Genomic DNA, 19,290 nt, shown 5'->3' on the forward strand with positions numbered 1-19,290 from the left:
ATTAAGTCTATCTTGTTTAATGTATCATTTAAAGCTTGTGTTTCCTTATTTATTTTCATTTTGGATGATCTGTCCATTGGTGAAAGTGTGGTGTTAAAGTCCCCTACTATGATTGTGTTACTGTCGATTTCCCCTTTTATGGCTGTTAGTATTTGCCTTATGTATTGAGGTGCTCCTATGTTGGGTGCATTAATATTTACAATTGTTATATCTTCTTCTTGGATTGATCCCTTGATCATTATGTAGTGTTCTTCTTTATCTCTTGTAATAGTCTTTGTTTTAAAGTCCATTTTGTCTGATACAAGAATGGCTACTCCAGCATTATTTTGATTTCCATTTGCATGGAATATCTTTTTCCATCCCCTCACTTTCAGTTTGTATGTGTCCTGAGGTGTGAGGTGGGTCTCTTGTAGACAGCATACATACGGGTCTTGTTTTTGTGTCCATTCAGCCAGTCTATGTCTTTTGGTTGGAGCATTTAATCCACTTACATTCAAGGTAGTTATCGATATGTATGTTCCTATTACCATTTTGCTAATTGTTTTGGGATTGTTATTGTAGGTCTTTTCCTTCTCTTGTGTTTCCTGCCTAGAGAAGTTCCTTTAGCATTTGTTGTAAAGCTGGTTTGGTGGTGCTGAATTTTCTTAGCTTTCGCTTGTCTGTAAAGGTTTTAATTTCTCTGTCGAATCTGAATGAGGTTCTTACTGGGTAGTGTAATCTTGGTTGTAGGTTTTTCCCTTTCATCACTTTAAATATGTCCTGTCACTGCCTTTTGGCTTGTAGAGTTTCTGCTGAAAGATCAGCTGTTAACCTTATGGGGATTCCCTTGTGTGTTATTTGTTGTTTTTCCCTTGCTGCTTTTAATATTTTTTCTTTGTATTTAATTTTTGATAGTTTGATTAATATGTGTCTTGGTTTGTTTCTCCTTGGATTTATCCTGTATGGGACTCTCTGCGCTTCCTGGACTTGATTGACCATTTCCTTTCCCATATTAGGCAAGTTTTCAACTATAATCTCTTCAAATGTTTTCTCAGTCCCTTTCTCTTTCTCTTCTTCTTCTGGTACCCCTATAATTCGAATGTTGGTGTGTTTAATGCTGTCCTAGAGGTCTCTGAGACTGTCCTCAATTCTTTTCATTCTTTTTTGTTGTTGTTTTTTGCCATTTAATATAATGTGTTTTATTTATTTTATTTTATAATAAAAAGTTTGGTTTTTATTTTTAAACCACCATAAGCAAAGTTAAAAGACAAACTGGGAAAAACAATTTACATCTCGTATTATGAACAGAAAACTAACATCCACCAAATGTAACAATTAGCTCCTAGAAACTGCTAAAATTATCAAGAAGCCAGTAGGAAAATGAATTGCCACAGAGTTCCTGGCCCTTCAACAAATTAGAAGACTCACTCTTGGAAAGATAATGGCAGGTTTTATAAACCTGAATGGTCTCTTGAAAGATTTCCCTTGAAAATCTAGGTCCGATCCTTTTTACTTTCTGGCTTAAAACCTGCCAAGTGCTGCCCATCTACTCAGGTGTGTGTGTGTGTGTTTTATCGATGAGTTATCATTCTGTCCTGATCTGTTAGCTGTGTATGGTTTTTTCCTCCATCAAAATCACTTGTAAGGATATAGTGAAACTGAAGCACCTACCTCTTGTCCTTCCCTGCCACTAGCTGTGCAATATTTCATCCTTTAATGAAAAACCACAGCTGATTTATGCATCAGGTTGTTACAGTTGTTCAGTGATATGAACTAACCTAACAGGTTTGTGCCTTCCTGACATGAATACGTCCTGAGACAACACAACTCTAGAAGTGGTTTCATAGTAGTGACTTTCAACATTACTCACTTTGCCTCTTCAAACTTCCCCACCTAACAAAGTTGGAAACATGCAGACCAGAGAAGTATTAAGGAGGGAGGAACAGCTGGGGTGGGGGGCAATCTGTGAAGGAAGAAGGCCTGAGATAATGCAGCCACATCAAAGAACAGCTGTGCTCACTGCCTTGCTTCTGTGGTGGCAGGTCAGGGAGCCCCGGGCTCCACTGCTTGAGTTTCTCCTGCAGCCCCTGGAGCTGGCTTCGACCCCAGTCGATGCGGATCTGAAGGCTGGCCATGTCTGCAGCCAGCTGCAGACCCTCCCAGAAGCTGGCTTGAGCTTGCTGTAGACTGTGAGGAGCCAGGATTCTAAACCAGTTCAGAGGGTCCTGGGGAGCTGGGGAGCGGTCTGGCTCTGGGGTCCTCGTGAGGCCCTTGCGCCTGTGCAGAACTGCCTTGTGGGGTCCCACGTCCTCTGGAGTCTGGGTGCCGGCTCTCACATTCAGAACCTCTGGAGTCCGTCCTGGGCCTCGCTGGTGCAGACGTGGACCTGGGGCTCCATGTGGGAGGCATACTGCAGAGGCCTTACCGACTTGGCACCCATGGTGCAGCGAGCTTTGGAGAGTGAGAGCCAGCCCTCCACCCGGGCATTCAGTGCCGCCCGCTTTGCCTCCAGTTCCTCCAGGTCCCTGAGCAGCTGCAGGAGAAGCGAGTCCAGCTCGGCTCGCAGATACCGCGCCACCGTGGGCTCTGCACACATTCCTCTTTTCATTCTTTTTTCTTTATTCTGCTCTGTGGTAGTTACTTCCACTATTTTATCTTCCAGGTCACTTATCTGTTCTTCTGCCTCAGTTATTCTTCCATTAATTCCTTCTAGAGAATTTTTAATTTCATTTATTGTGTTGTTCATCATTTTTTGTTTCCTCTTTAGTTCTTCTAGGTCCTTATTAAACGTTTCTTGTTTTTTCTCCATTCTATTTCCAAGATTTTGGATCATCTTGACTATCATTACTCTGAATTCTTTTTCAGGTAGACTGCCTATTTCCCCCTCATTTGTTTGGTCTGATGGGTTTTACCTTGCTCCTTCATCTGCTGTGTGTTTCTGTCTTTGTATTTTGTTTAACTTACTGTGTTTGGGGTCTCCTTTTCACAGGCTGCACGTTCGTGGTTCCCGTTGTTTTTGGTGTCTGTCCCCAGTGGCTAAGGTTGTTTCAGTGGGTTGTGTAGGCTTCCTGGTGGAGGGGACTGCTGCCTGTGTTCTGGTGGATGAGGCTGGATCTTGTCTTTCTGGTGGGCAGGACCGAGTCCAGTGGTGTGTTTTGGGGTGTCTGTGAACTTACTATGATTTTAGGCAGCCTCTCTGCTAATGGGTGGGGTTGTGTTCCTGTCTTGCTAGTTGTTTGGCATAAGGTGTCCAGCACTATAGCCTGCTGGTTGTTGAGTCAAGCTGGGTCTTAGTGTTGAGATGGAGATCTCTGGGAAAGCTTTTGCCATTTGATATTACATGGAGCTGGGAGGTCTCTGGTGGACCAATGTCCTGATCTCGGCTCTCCCACCTCAGAGGCTCAGGACTGACACCCAGCCGGAGCACCAAGGCCCTGTCAGCCACACGGCTCAGAAGAAAAGGGAGAAAAAGAAAAAGAAAGAAAAAATAAATACATAAATAAAATAAAGTTATTCAAATAAAAAATTATTATTAAAAATTAAAAAGTAATACAAAAAAAAGAAGAAGAAAACAATTAAACCAAAAAACCAGTCCACCAATAATAACAAGCGCTAAAAACTATACTGAAGAAAAAGGAAGCTGCCGTTTCTTGGTGGCTGCAGCAGCAGCCTTAGCATTTCATGCCCGTCTCTGGGGTCTTTGCTGATAGCCACAGCTTGCGCTCGTCTCTGGAGCTTTTTAGGTGGTGCTCTGAATCCCCTCTCCTCGCGCACCGCAAAACAAGGGTCTCTTGCCTCTTAGGCAGTTCCAGACTTTTTCCTGGACTCCCTCCCAGCTAGCTGTGGTGCACTAGCCCCCTTCAGGCTGTGTTCACGCTGCCAACCTCAGTCCTCTCCCTGGGATCCGACCGAAGCCCGAGCCTCAGCTCCCAGCCCCGACCTGTCCCGGCGGGTGAGCAGACAAGCTTCTCGGGCTGGTGAGTGCTGGTCGGCACCGATCCTCTGTGCGTGAATCTCTCCGCTTTGCCCTCCGCACCCCTGTTGCTGTGCTCTCCTCCGCGGCTCCGAGGCTCCCCGCCTTTGCCACCCGCAGTCTCCACCCGCGAAGGGGCTTCCTAGTGTGTGGAAACCTTTCCTCCTTCACAGCTCCCTCCCAGAGGTGCAGGTCCCGTCCCTATTCTTCTGTCTCTGTTTATTCTTTTTTCTTTTGCCCTACACAGGTACGTGGGGGAGTTTCTTGCCTTTTGGGAAGTCTGAGGTCTTCTGCCAGCGTTCAGTAGGTGTTCTGTAGGAGTTGTTCCACGTGTAGATGTATTTCTGATGTATTTGTGAGGAGGAAGGTGATCTTCACATCTTACTCCTCCGCCATCTTGAGGGTACCCCCATTGGATATTTTTAAAAAGTAAAAACGTATTTGATATCTTCCCCCTGAAATGGAAATAGAAGTGAATGAACAAGAGGTGTCATATTTGCTGTTTACAAAACCTGGGCCATTTTAGGCACCAAATCGGAGGGCAGAAGTCAAGAAAGTAAAGTTTTTTGTGTCTCTGAAGCCCTAACACTAAGATTTTAAAAAATACTTTTATGTGTGTGGTGGAGGGGATGGTGTTCGCACTTTTTGGAAAATACAAAAAATGTTTTTCATCATGTATTTGGAAAAATGGTCCTAACACTGACAATTAGGTACCAGTTCATAAATTTCCACCTTACTTTTAACCAGCGAAAGTTCAACTTAGGGCACAGTCGTAAAATCACAGAACTTTTGGGTCACAGGGGACCTCAGATGTATCTGGTTCATCTCCTTCCTCTCCCTGACCCACCACATCCAGGGACAATCTCTCACCAAGCAGTCATCTATCTTCTGCTTGATTGCCACCAAAGACAGGAAACTTATTACCACCAATGACAACATAATGCATTTTGGGACAATTTAGTTGGAAATTCCTTCCGTACATTGACTTGAAAGTTGTAATTTCCAACAGCTGACCCCCATTCTAGCTAAGGAACTTACAGATTCCATAGAAATCACACTTCCACAGAAAGATCTGAAGACAGGCACCATTATGTCCTTGTGAAATCCTGTCTTATAGCCAACAAATATTTCTTTTCACCCTGGCAAAGATCTTTAGTTCTATCGCTCATTCCCATATCACAGGGTTTTATGTCTCTCTTTCCTCCTGGCCTCTTTCCTCTTAATTCAGTTTGCTAAGGTGCCCCTTATAGAGTGTCCTTCCCCAAACTGGACACAGTATTTCAGATGTGGTCATAAATAGCTTGGGGAAGAATGGGATTATCTCTTGTTCTAAACACACTACTGCTTGACTAATATCACGTTGGCAACCACATTACACCATCGACTCATAAAAAACATAGTCAACAAGGACTCCCACATTTAGGAGGATTTGAAATTGAGGGATTATCTTCCTTCCTTGCATCTTCTCCATTAAAATCTGGAGGACGAGGCAAATACTCTAAAAGGAAAATCCCTCATTCCCCAGCAGACAGTCCTCCCTAGACTTGGCATAGAGCAGGAGACAGTGTCTACAGCCAGCAAGAATAGCAGTGCTTTTAAGTTACAACCTACATCCTCTCTGTAAAACGGAAGGGGAAAGGGATGAAATCTGCTTGTGCTGAGTACATACTCTACACATGACACTATTTTAGATGCTTTGTATATCTTGTCTCATTTTGTCTTCTCAGTAACCTTCAAGGTAGGCACCATTAGCCTTATTTCATAAATAGGCTCAGAGAGGTTAAGTGACTTTGCCAAAGTTACACAGAGATGGTATTTAAACCCAGCTAATTTTGACTCCAAAGCCATGGTTTTTTTCTTCTGCATCCTGTTGCTTCTCAGCCAGACCTGACTAAAGATGAGGGGGAAGTTTGTGGGATAACCTCTTCTAAACAGAGGGAGAAACAGCTCATGCTAGCCAGACCAAAAGGATTACACCATCCCTCCTGTCTCCCCTGCTCGTCTCACTGCAATGAAACTTTCTTCCATGTGTGAAATCACCCAGAAGATTTAATGCCACGAATCACTAGACCCATGAATTAAAAGACCACATGTCATCAGAACAATGGGAACAGAAAAACTTTGGAGAGAAGTATTGTCCCAAGGCCCCTTGCTCCCAAATTCCCACCTAGAAAAGTATTTGTTTCTTGAGTAGTTCATGATAAATGCCAGAAAGGATAGAGTGACGAAGTGTCTTTTAAAACACTGGTTCTTGGAGTGTGGTCCCCGAACCAGCAGCAGCATCCCTTGGGGACTTCTTAGAAATGCATGTCACCCAGATGACCCCAGAACTAATGAATCCAGAAATTCTGTGGGTGGGGCCCAGGAATCTGTTTTCATAAGCCCTCCAGGTAAATCTTACTGTGAATGCAATAAACAATGTTCTCCTGCAGCTTCTGATGGAGAGAGAGGTTCTAGGGGGATGAGTGGCAACCTCAGATGGCCCAGGGACTCAGTCATCCAGCCAGGGTACATGGCACCCATGGAAAAACAATTTCTTAGAGGTCCTATAGAGTATGCAGACAAAAGGAAAATGTGCCTGCTAAAAATACTGCCCTGAAACAAAGTTATTGGGTGGATCTACCGCAAGATGCTTAACTATCACTGTGCATTAGCTTAATCCAAAAAACCTACTAACTGATTTGGAGCAACTGGAAGATTATAAAGAAAAAAAAAAAAAAAGGTCTCATACTCCCACTGCCAAGGAGAGTTAGAGAAATAGCCACATGCCTTCTGCTTTTAGTTTAACTTTTTCCCACTAGGAGATGTTCCGGTACATGATAGTAGTCATTTCATTACAAGTTTGGTAGTTGCTAGAAGAATGCTGAATCAAGCCTGTCCCTTTGCATATGGTTCACATTTTTCTATTTTACAAAAGAAGTGCAAAGAAAAGGGGTGGGAATGGGGTGATGTAGCCGCAGGGTAGAGGTGCCTTGGAGGGGATCCCAGTTGTCAATGAAGGTCTAAGGCAATTCAGGATGGATTTCTTAATAGATAGGGCATGAGAAAGCATTACAGAAAAGGAGGTGGGGATTTGCCAGAGGAAAATTGTTTCAAAAAAGAGTAAACTAAATGAAAGCCTGATACCTGGATAGTGAGAAAGTATGACTGGGAAAAGCAGAGAAATATAGCAAGGCCCTGCACTTCATTATACTGCTTTTTGTTTTCTTTTTCTTTCTTTTTTTTTTGAAAAAAATCATGTTTCAGAAAACACTAGTACTACCATGGAATGCTCCCTGTGTTACCAAACCAAACTTGGGTCCATTTGCCCTCACCCATGTGCAGCAAAGCCAATCCACTGATACCAGGTTATGGTGAAGGAAAGTAGAGCATTTATTGCAGGGTGCCAAGCAAAGAGAATGGGCAGCTCACGCTCAAAAGACCTGAACTCCCTGACAGCTTTCAAGGAAGGGTTTTTAAAGGCAACATTTGGGGTGAGGCTTGCAGCTCATGGACTTTCTTCTCATTGGTTGGTGGTGAGGTAACAGGGTGATGTTTCAGGATCTTAATCAGCAACTTTCTGGTTCCAACCAGTCTGGGGTCCACATGCTTCTATTCAGCTTGTAGTCACCATCCTCTGCAGAACAACTCAAAGACTTGTGTCAGATTGTTATGTATATCCCTTGAGGAGGAACTAGGACTCTGTTTTACTATCACTGAAGTATTGTTTAAGCTATCATTACTTTTCTTGCCTGACTGCTTTTCCCTTATTTCTGTACTCTCTCACTTCCCTAATTAGTAACTGCTTGAGTCTGCTCTTTGGAACTCAGGGAAGGCCTAGGAGACTAAAGCCTTTAGTTTAGTGTAGTTTTCTACAAATAAGAAATGGGGCTTTGGTACCTGGAAGGGCCCCGCAGGGTCCTGCTTGGTTTCCCCCTTTTCTTTGATACTCCTCAATCCTGAGGGGAACAAGGGTGGGACAAGAAAGGGAATAACGCTTTAGATAGAGAGGTTAAAAATAATAAACTCAGTGTTAGGGGGATTCGGTTTCACCCACACAAAGTTAAGGGAGGGTCCCACAGTTAATTGAGTTATGGATTGCTGCAAATGATATCTTCCTCTCAGAGCTGAATCATGAACTGATTTAAGGCTCTGAGAAGTTCTGCAGTCAAGAAATCTTTTAATTTTATTTGACCCAATATTCCAAAATTATTTCGGTAGAGAACCCTTTCATCTCCAATAATTCCTAGTCACACCCAATAGGACACCAACTGTATTCATCACTGTATCAAAGTGACAGACGTAAAGGTGGAGGAAGAGCAGCTTCACATTCCAGGAGAAGGGAAGGAAGTGGGCACACGCAAGGAAGACCATTCTCCTAGGGAAGCTGGTAGGAAAACCAGCAAAAGTCCAACAACAAAGAAGCTACTTTAGGATGCAAGATCCGACCCCTGTCTGAGACGCCCCCCAAGAACAGCCAGAAGAAAGCAGGCTGGCCGGGGGGCACAGCAGAGGCCCCCATGCTATTGTCCGAACTACTCCAGATATGGCCTCTCACTCAAACTGGAGCAAAAGACTCTTGATTTGAATATTTATCTTACCTCCTCTCCCTCTCCCCCAAGAGAGTTCCATCTGCCAGAGAATTACAGGGCACAAAGACAGTTCCCTCAGACACCAGCACTGGGACCCAGGCCTTTCTTCATCTCCCTTCTAGGTCTGGGGGGTACTTCTGTCTGCCAGGACTAGGTTCTGGCCATGATGCTACCTCTCTTGTCTCTGGGTCTCAGTTTCCTCATTTGTAAAGCGTTTGGATGAGACTGGTGATCCCTAAGGCTTTTTCCAGCTCTGTCAATTCTGAAATGTTATGAGAGCTTGGAGATCGGTATCTGAATTCCTGTGCTGTTATGAACTAGCTGTAACATTTGAACAAGTAACCTCTGCTCCCTGTACCTCTCCTAGGAAAGATTGCACACTGGGTGACCTTGAGACCCAAAAGAGATAATGTGTCTGTCATGGTGGTGATTGGAAAGTCACTGTAAATGTAGAAGGTGTTGTTTTCCATTTGGGGCGTGGCACCTGAGTGATCCTTGTCTCTGTACATGGTCCATTGTCTCCCTTTTTCCTCCAAAGCCCCATTGGCTTTGCCCTGTGAGCTGGTGTTTGCTCTGTTCTCCTCTGCTCATCAGTCACTCAACTGCACTCACTGGGAGTGCTAGCCTCCCACGTTCTTCCAGGTGTCTACAAGTTGACCTAATGTAACAGGCTTAAAATAATTTCAGATTTGCCTTAATTTGGACAGAAAGGTTGACCTGAAGTACACCGCTGGGCTGTTTTTGCAAAGGGCTTCTTGCCCAAAATATTTAAGTATATGAGTCAGACATGAAATTTACCTACCTAAGAACACACTGTTTTTAAAGCACCTTTAGGAGTACCAGATATATATGCACAGCGTAGTTACAGTACAACCAGAGAGTAACCTCACTTAGGTTGATGTAAAAACACTTTTTGTCTCTTAAGGAAGACCCATCAATTTACCTTTTAGCCTTCCCAGAATATTCCAGAGTGGGGTAGGCACAAATGCCATGGTTTGTATCTGTACCTTTGTGGCTAGAACACCCCTGAGATTTGAACACTGCACTAGATGCTAGACACTAGAAATAGTCAGCTGCCTTGTCAGCTCCTCTTGGCCCATAGATTAAGTCTGAGAGTTGATTAATTTGAGGCTGGTGTGTGGGCTGCAGGACAGAGATAGAGCAAAGGGGATTACTTACTAATTTAAAAGAATAAATACATTTGCAAGGGAGAAGGTGAAACTAGGTAGGATTTACCTCTTGGTCATGTATATATAAACCATCGATTCCATAGAATTTACATCCTGATTGCTTTTCTGCAAGAAACCTGACTTCTCTCATCTGACAGTAACAGAACTATTTCTATATGAAAACAAGCTTCCCCTTCCTTTACTCAAACTTGTTCACACTTTTTGCTGATTTCAGATCACCCCTTCCCTTGGGGCTGGTCAGAATAGAATGTTCTTTAGTTTCTACCAGAGAATCTGTGCTTTTTTTGAGTGTACAGAGAGTTGGCTAAAAAATAACATAATTATAATAAAAATAAATAGCTAAGTTTAACTGGGCACTTACCATGTGAACTGAGTGCTTTATTTACATTATGTAGTTTAATCCTCCCAGCAACTGAGTGAGGGAGGTATTATTATCTCCCCCTTTTTAAATAGTCATGGACAGGCCGAAGCTCGGTTTGACTGTGAACCTTTCCAAAGCTGCAGAGGGCTGGAAAGTTCAGTGGTTCAGTTAAAATGAAGCGGCAGAGCTGGTCAGTTAAGGAAGGTGGGCTGCAGTCTGACTCCGTGACCATTGCTTTCCGTCTCCTTGTAACTTCTTTTTCTTCAAGAAGACATCTTGGAAACTCCCCAAGACAACTTACAAACAACCTCTCAATTGAGAACCATGGGTCCATTCACTCAGCGCTCCTTCAGCAAAGGGAAGTGACCTTGCTGGGCACTCCCAGTGCTTCCTGCAGGCAGAGACCCTGCCTGCCTCCTCTGGGTCTTCTTTTGTTCACTGTTGTTCCTTCTCCTGCAGCACACCTGGGGCAGGTGTGCCCATAACGGTGGATTCCAAGCCTCAGAGGAACATGGCAACAATTCCTCATTCAATTCCGGTTATAAAATGCTGAAGGACTTGGAAGCAGCTTTCAGCCTGAGGATTTTGTCATCTGGAGTCTGTTCCTTGGAGCCTGGCCTGAGGAAAATGCCGAGGGCCCTGGGGAGAAAGGGCCCGTGTTTGGGCCTGTGGGCCTGGCTGGGGGCTGGGAGGCAGTGGCCCCGAGCCCATACGGATGCAGTGGGCACTGTCAGTGAGCATGTGGCCCTTGGGACCTTCTGAGCTGCGAGGTCAGATTAAATCCGCCAAAACAAAGCTTTGGTCTCAGTCTCTTCCGCAGGCATGTGCTCTGTCCCCAGCAGCCTCGGCTGGGACTCTGCAGGCCCAGGAGGAGGGGCGCTCCGTGCAGCCTCGGAGCTGGACTTGGGTGGGGTACCATCCTCACGGAAAGGGAGGCTGGCCTTGGCCGTGGGAGCCAAGGGGCCCGGGGGTGAGTCGGCGTGGCCACCTGGCCCCAGAGACAGGCTTCCCCAGAGGTGATTATTGGCCAAGGAGGAAGAAGCAGCAAGCCAGGCCCCATTAAAAGGCTGCCACTGGCAAGGAGTCATCCCTCAGAGCCATCCCCTGTGGGCTGGACAGAATCTGAAGGGGCGAGCTCCAAGTTTCCAGCAGTACTTCCCACCTGGACCTCTGGGGGTTCCCAGGGGAGCTCTGGCCCGCTAGGAGGCCGGCTTGCCAGGTGTTTCTGACACAGCTGAGAGCAATCATTGCCGCAGCCACCGGCCACCGGCCGTGCCAGGCACTGGACTCACACTGTTTTCATTGTCAGAGCCCTTCAGGTTTGGCGCTGGTATCCCCATTTTATAGATGGGGCTCAGAGAGCTAAGTAACATGCCAGCTCGTAACTGGCTGGATCAGGATTCAAACCCAGGTCTGTCTGGGTTTCTTTCCACTCCACCCTTAGGCTTCCTCAGAAGGTAGCACTAACCTGCCTTAGGACATTGACCTTGGGTGAGAATCTGGGGTAGGAACCATGGCCACGGGGTTAGGGATTGGCTCCACGAGAGGAAGCAGGAGTGAAACATGGTCCTGGGGTAAAGGCATTGACTACAGTTTCCCTGCATGGACAGTAGAGGTAAATAAAAATGCTCATTTTTTACTGGTAGGAACAAGATGCCCTACATCTTGTTCTTATCCTGATTTCTATGGGTAGGTCTCAATGAAGCAACTAGTTTTGGGGGAAGCTGCGATGTTTGGTACCCACACGAGAGCAGAAGCCTTTTCTGTAGCTTTTCTGTCTTGCTGATGACTTCTGGATTTTACCCAGGCTGTCAAATCTCTCCTTTACCCCTGTACCCCTTGTATCCCTCACCACTTGGTTTGTATGCTGTTATTGTCTATCCTCAATTCTAATGTGTCCTTGATCCCAAGAGGCACCTTTTCCGCACAATTTAATGCCTGTACAATTGGCACACATCTTGTAATTGAGGTCTACATTAATGTGGCAGGGCTGTTTAAATTGTTGTTATATTTTTAGAATGGATGGAGACCAAGAATTTAGGAAATATGGTAATTCATGCATTTATTCAACTCATCAAATGCCTACAATAAACGTCAGGCATTGCGCTAGATGCTTGGAATATAGAAATAGCCAGTATTCAGTCCCTTGCCTTAGGGAGGTCACAGTCTAATGGGGGAGATAGACTAGACAGATCAGCAGTTAAGCTCATTGTAATAAGGGCTCTGAATTTGGGGAACCAGGGTGTGTGGAGGGTCGGAGGAACGAGGGAGAGGAGGTGGGGAGGCTGGGGGCACCTCAAGGAGAAGGTGCATCATGAATGGGGTGGGAAGACAGAGGGTTTGGGAGTGTGCTGGGATGGGTTGGGGAATGGTATTCTGGGCAGATTGACCAGTTGGAGCAAACAAAAGTTCAGAATCATGAGACACTAGGATGTGTTTGTGAGCCTCAGAGGCTCATTCCAGCTTGTGGCTGGAATGGTGGGTGTGGAGACCTGGGAGTAGAATGAGGCTGTGGGGATAGGCAGGGGGCAGATCATGGGGGCCCTCAAGCTCGTGCAAATCGGCATCATCTCCATCCTGAGTACAATGGCCAGTCATCGAGGGGTTTTACGCAGGGGGATGATGCCCTGATTTGTGTAGAAAGTGGGTGGGAAAAGGATGGTGGGGCGGGGTGGAGGACGTGGACAGAATGACAGCTATTGAGAGAGAAAGGAGAGTTACTCCGAATAAAGCCACAAGCCTCATTCCTATTTACTGTTCCCAGGCAGCGTGGACCTGGTCACGGAGACTTGAGGAAGATCACACAGTGGTGCAGCAGGGCATCTAGAATCTGCAGGCACAAGTGGCCTTGTTTTCACCTTAACCCCATCACATGTGCCCTTTTCTCAGGAAAGCCATGTGATCAATAGGCAGGCTGACTGTAGGAACGGATGCTGGGAAAAGCTAGAAAAAGAAGAAAAGCTTTTCCCTTGTCTCTGCTTCTTACAGAAGGGTCATATCAACCCACAGTGGTGACATTCCAACTTGTACTTGCCAAATTAGTTCACCAATCAATTTTTTACAAATGGATGGAATACGCAGCGGACGTATCCGAGTACGGTATAAGAGATTAAGCATTAAATGTCGTAAGGAAACAGTAAATTGCTATGGTTGCTCCTGGGGGGGTCACACAGAAAATGTAATCAATGTTGTCTGGCCAGCCTTCTAGGGACACTCGGGGGAGGGATGCTGGGTGAGAGGTAGAAGGAGTTCTCTGCTATGCTGGGGATGCTTTGAAGGAGGTGGGAGGTGATTGTGGATACTGTGACCCAAGACTTACGGTTCTTTTCCCCTTCCCACTTCCCCGAACAGGTGCAGTGCCACACTTACACGGGGTACTGCTGGTGTGTCACCCCAGATGGGAAGCCCATCAGTGGCTCTTCTGTGCAGAATAAAACTCCTGTATGTTCAGGTACCGTAGGGAAGGGCGGGAAGAAAGAAAAGGGTGGGAGAGGGACCCCTTGGATGGTCTCCTGAATCTTGTGGGTGCACTTTTGAAAGATTGGTGGTGGTTATGAGCCCTCTTCCAGGTCAGGGAGGAGTCTACCCAAACATGCTTGCTCTGTTGTCAGCTGGGTGATAGGGTCAGTGTATGTCTGTGTGTATGTATTTATTTTGAGTTTAAGTTTCTGGTTCAATGCTCTTTTCTCAAGCATCGGCCATAACCTCTAGAGAGCATGGCATATAAGTTTGTACCTTGTGTGCTCTTGGTTGGTAGTGGCCCTGGGTGCACACTTTATTGAGATAAATTTCAAGACTGCATTGGAGTTCAACATCAAAGGCTGTGACAACCAATTAGGGATGTCTTTCACGGGTGCAGGAGAGGAGAGTGGTGGTCTACGTTGCCATATGTTTGCAACCCCTGAACAATGTAACGTATGGTGATGGAAAACATTCATAACCGCGGCCCTCAAATCTGGCTGTCATCGGCAGTGCCTAGGGAATTCAAAAAGAACCAGGTGTGGAGGCTTCTCCTTCCGTGTTCGGATCCAGTGGTCATGGAGACTTGGAGTCCACATGTTTAGGAAGCTTCTCAGGTGGTTCTCATGATGAGACAAGTTAGGGAACCACTGCTTTGTAACAACCCTCTGGGTGAGTCCGTAGGAAAAATTAAGTCCTTTTTATTTCCAACTTTATAGGCATAGAGAAATTTTGTTCTTAGTTTTGTGGGATTGTGCATTACGGATTTAGGCAAGCTTCCCACTTCCCACTTCCATTCAGATGGGAAGGGACTTCAAGACGCTCCCTTAATTCACTATGCAGCTCAGCCCACGTTAACAAAAAAAAGGCCTATCCCATCCACCAGCTGCTTCCTATTTCTCTGTAATCTGTGTATATGAGATTTTATTTATTTACTTATTTTTAATTTTTAAGTGCAAGCAAAGTATAAAACATTATTCTAAAACCTCTGGGAAATTCCAAAGGCAGTCCTGCTGTCCTAACGTTTTCCTTTTTTCCCCAAATTTATTCATTTTTCAACCAGCCCTGCTATATAAGGGGAAAAGTGAGTGGAAAGGGCAGTAAGTATCTACATTAGGAAACCAAAATGTGCAGGCCAAAAAGGAAAGTTTACTTTATTTGTGGTTTACATGGAAACTGGAAACCTTAATTGAGCTTGGTGTGGGGAGGGGGAGGAACCAGGCCTCCTTGCAAATGACCTGGAAAGTTTCATTTAAAGCAAACAAATGTGCTAGAAACAAGTCATGCAGGGAAATATAATTGAATTCGCACAAAGCTAGTATACGGAGAAGGGGTTGGATACGGATTGCGATGTGTTTCTCCTCTTTTGTCGCGGGGACTTCCACAGATGCCCTGGCGTGCCTCGGCTGGCTGTGCCCCGCATGTGCGGGGTTGGGTGTCATGGGAAAGGCAGGTGCAACAGGGTCAGGACCCTCGGATGGCGGCACAGGGCATCCGAGCACGTGCAGGGCAAAGCGTTTGGCCAGCCCCCCAGACTGCCCCCTCCTTGAGGAACACGCTGCATCTAGAAAATTGTTTCCATGCCTCAGACTATTTTGGCCCATTCATTACAATTGGGCCGACAATTTTCTACTTAATGCAGATGGAAAATCGCCGATTTCCTGCCCTAACCAGCAAGGGATGTCAGTCATTGCGTTTGCAGTGAGAGGGGTTTTCTTTGCCGTTGGCCCCCCTGGCTGGATAGGGCTCAGAACATGGAGTTGGTGGGAAGTGGAGGTGAGGGGCAGTCCGTGGAATGTTCAACAAAGGAGTTATGTGGTTGTGGAATTTTGTAAAAATCTGGTCAAGACTATTGCCAGGGAGCCTGGAAATCATTGTTCATCTCAACAGTGCTGTGATATCAGTGACATTGATGTTAAACAAACGCCAGTCGCATGTGTGTATGTACTCACTTTGTATATAATGTTCCTAGATGTGTATACAATATATATGTATACATAACCACATGCTCATAACATCAGGCTTTACCAACTCTTTGAAAGAAACCAATCGCGACGCATTCTGAATGTCTGTGTTTTTGTTTCCCCTCTCACCCAAGGTTCAGTCACCGATAAGCCCGTGAGCCAGGTTAACTCAGGAAGGAAAGGTGAGTGGAGTTTCACGCTTTATCTGAATGTTTGCTTCTAAAGCCAGTCCAAGCAGGCATTCTTAGACAAGATGGAAGGAGCCTGGGGTGAAAGCTAAAAGTGCCCTGCAGAAAATTCCCATTCTTATTCTGTGTTTCCTCCCAGAAGCCCGGAGGTAAGTAAGGCTCGTACGGCGGTGGGGACCAAGCTCCCAGAATTTCTGAGAGAGGTGAGCAAGTGCAGTGCACAGAGCTGGCAGGGACCCTGAGACTCTTGGTTCCTGGGAAGTTCAGTCAATAAGCTACCAGTGTAGCCAGCATTAAACAGAAAAGCACAACGAAGGCAGGGATGCCCAAGTCTGCCCTGACTCTTTTATTTTGGAAACCCATCTGAACATTTTCTCCTCCTTGATTTTCCTTGATAATTGTCCCAGCACATCCAGATTCTTTGCACTAAGACTAGATGCTTCATGGGCAGGTGACTTATGCAGCTGTTATCTTGAAATTCTTAATTATTTTCCTTTGAACTTGGGTTTTGTAAGTATAGTCCAGTGGGACAAAGAAGTGTGTGTGTGAGCAGAAGAGACACGTGTACTATGCCTACCTGCTGCAGCCTCATTGGCAGAGGGCTCTTGTGATGCAGGCTACAGGGCTTCCATAGTACGCTTAGAATTTTCATTTTTCATTACCTAGAACAATGCTAAATAGCAAATTAAGAAACATCGTGACAAGTCAGGAGAGAGACTGTGGAAGAGAGGATAAGGCTTGATATTTTAGTGTCTTTTGTGGCACCTTTTCCCCTGCTTTTTGAACAAAAGGCTTTGCATTTTCACTTGGCACTGGGCCCTACAAATTGTGCAGCTGGCCCGACTAGGGCATTTGTCTGAGCGCTGTTCAGTGGACCAGCCGACATGAGGAATAGGTCCTTGGGATGTGCCGACCATACTTTCCAGTGTGCTGACACTAGGCTTCACCGCTTCTTACTTCTAGGACAGCATACACACTGGTAGTTGCATGGAAAACAGGTATCAGTTTTAGTGTCCATGCAAGCACTTCAGAAGCCCCATTTTGTGTCCTCGGGTGAAACTCAGACCGGAGGTGTCGACTGAGTTTGAGCCCTCCCACCTGAACCTGGGCCTTGGGCACTTCAGGCTCGTAAGAACCCGTGTGGAGAGTTGGGCACGCAAGGATCAGTGTGGGATGTACAGGCTTATCCTCCACCGCGGTCACAGGGAGACCAAGGCCAAGCCTTGGACCTTGCCCCAAGTGCTTATTCCTTGGGGACCAGAACAGGAGGCAGAGTCCCACTGCCTGAACGCAGGAGCCGAGAGTCTGGAGAACATGCTGTCGCTGCATGCTGTCCCTCCAAGAAGACATGGAAGTGGAGCTTGGTGATACCACCACCCACTAGAAACCACGGACCAAGCGACCCGATGGGCTGCTCCCTTCCAGCGAGCAGGAACGAGTAAGTGGGTGAAAGGAGGGAGCAAGCACCTTTCCAGGTCCTTCCAAGCACAGGGGGAGACAGCCTCAAGTGTGGGTAGTTCCCTCCTAGGAGGGAAAGGAGGAGAGCGAATGAACGTTTCTTTCTGCAAAGATCTGAAATCATCAACACTGTGAGTGGCGTGTCTGCCTGTAATTTATTGGGGTTGGAAAAGGGAGCTGCCTTCAGTTTTGCTTGTTGCAACTGAAGTCTTCAGGAGCATAGCCTTTATTCCTGGGCATGAGGTCCTGGTGGTAGGGAAAAAAAAGAGCAATCGTGCAAAACGGACCACCCAGACTTTCCCCACCAAAGGGAACGGAGTGCACGATGCTGAATGAGGCACCTGCAGCAAGAAGGGCCAACCAGAGGGTTTTGGTTCTTCAACTGCACAGAGAAGTACTTCCCGCTTGTCCTTTCCAGTTGGTTGTGGCTTTGTACCCTGCGGATAACAGTAAGAACCAGACCTGTGGTCACGGCGGGCTCTTGCTGATCCAGTTGGAAGAAGGCGGGGGAATCCAATACCTCCAAGGATGATGTAGGGAACAGGGGGGTAGAGTCTGAAGCCTCGTGTCAGGGGGATAAGTTTCCAGCAGTTTCTAGCTCTTTGCTCCCTTACCCCGGTGGGTTCCTCCCTCCTAGATGGTTGTGTGGAGGCTTCCTTTTTGGTGCAAAGGGCTGGCAGAGGGGTGGGGGAGATGCTAGGGCTGACTCGCCCCTGGACACTTGACTTCCGCCCAGTGGCCTCTCTTTCCTTCTACTTCAGAGGGTCCACAGAGGTGTTGAATCTCTTCTGTTTGTCTGCCATGGGCAGTGCAGTGAAAAGCAGGTTCGGGCCACCTGTAGGAAGGGCCACCTGAAGCCACACCTGTCCAGGAAGCTGGGGTTTGAATGGGAACAGGGTTCGAGAGGGCATTTATAATATCCTGTGTCGGCCCCGCCGAGGTCCCTTTTTCAGCTGCCGCTTAAGAATGGAATGTGCTCCGGAGGGCAGCAGGTGGGAGGACACAAAGGGCCGTTGTCTGAGCTCATGCCCACATGTGGGGTCTCCTAGAAGGCATCTCCCTGGAGCCGGAGCTTGCAGCCCAAGACCTGCCCAGAAGGATGCTAGGCCCGGAGGATGGCCAGAAAGGGGGCGAGGCCGGGGGTCTGGGTGTGTGTGTTGGGGGGTTGGTGGTGGTGGGGAGGAACGGACCCAGCTCCTTCTTTCCCCACCCTCTTGCCTTTTTGAACATGCTCCACGGATGGGGCTTGGAGGGATCAGTTCTCTCCACCGGGGAGGAATGAAAAGGCGTATTGTGCGATGGAGGGTCTGGTTGCCAGCCAGGAATCAGTCCTCCAAAGGAGAGGAGGAGAAAAAGGAGAAAGGCAGAGCGGGAGGAGGCTGGGGGAAGAGGCCCAGGGAGATAGCGGGAGGCAGGGGAGAGGGAGAGAGGCCAGGCGGTAGCAGGGCACAGCCGTCTGGCTCGCAAGGAGGTCTGGGTCGCTCCTGATCCTGGGTCCACAGGTGTGGGCCTGAGGGGAGAAGTGGGGGACGGAGGGAGGGAGGTCCGGTTATCTTACCCAGATGCATGTGCTCCGGGAGGGGAGGAGGGTCAGAACTTCAGACTATTTACTTAATCCCTTGGAATGTCCTTGCCTCGCTCTGTTCTTTGGGCCCCTTGTGTTTCACAGACTCCTTTATGGGCACATGTGTGGTAATTAACACGTGCAGGGTAGGTCCCGGGCCATGTGTTTGAGTTTCAAATATCCATTGATCTGGGGCACTCCCATCCTGCTGCCCCTCCCTTCTCCGTCGATCCTCGCCCTTGGAGAGAGATGGAAGGAGTATGTGTGTGTTTTGGGGGGTGGAGGGCACACGTGCATCCACATGTGTTTTATTGATGCTACAGAGGAATATCAGAAGAGAGGAAAGGACCCCCAGCAGCCCCTTGAGCTCTGACGATCTGCTGCTAAAACAGTCGAAAGCTGCAGAAGTTGAGAGACAGAAAGGAATTTTGGGTTTCCATTGAAGCAGGAAAGTGGATGGGAAGCAAAATATGTTTAGAGATGGTGGTTTTACCCTGAGAAGCTTTTCCTGGCCCCCCAAGGCTTGTGGATTTTCCTGAGGTGCCTCTTTTAGGGGTCTTGATGCTAACAAGTGTGGGTGAGT

General features: G+C 46.9%; 1 protein-coding gene and 1 pseudogene across 4 annotated transcripts in view; one reads left to right on the forward strand and one right to left on the reverse strand.

Moving 5' to 3' along the window:
* SMOC1 (SPARC related modular calcium binding 1) overlaps positions 1 to 19,290 on the forward strand; it is a 156,945-nt gene that overhangs the window by 87,972 nt on the left and 49,683 nt on the right. For all 4 annotated transcript variants that reach the window (XM_033422261.2, XM_033422270.2, XM_012535016.3 and 1 more), the window contains exons 4-5: positions 13,426 to 13,525; positions 15,632 to 15,679. In XM_033422261.2, the coding sequence (XP_033278152.1) occupies positions 13,426 to 13,525; positions 15,632 to 15,679 (148 nt within the window). The remainder of the gene's footprint in view (positions 1 to 13,425; positions 13,526 to 15,631; positions 15,680 to 19,290) is intronic.
* LOC105748176 (coiled-coil domain-containing protein 115-like) lies at positions 1,238 to 2,575 on the reverse strand (annotated as a pseudogene).

Source organism: Orcinus orca, chromosome 2, assembly GCF_937001465.1.
Source record: "Orcinus orca chromosome 2, mOrcOrc1.1, whole genome shotgun sequence".
Classification (NCBI taxonomy): domain Eukaryota; kingdom Metazoa; phylum Chordata; class Mammalia; order Artiodactyla; family Delphinidae; genus Orcinus; species Orcinus orca.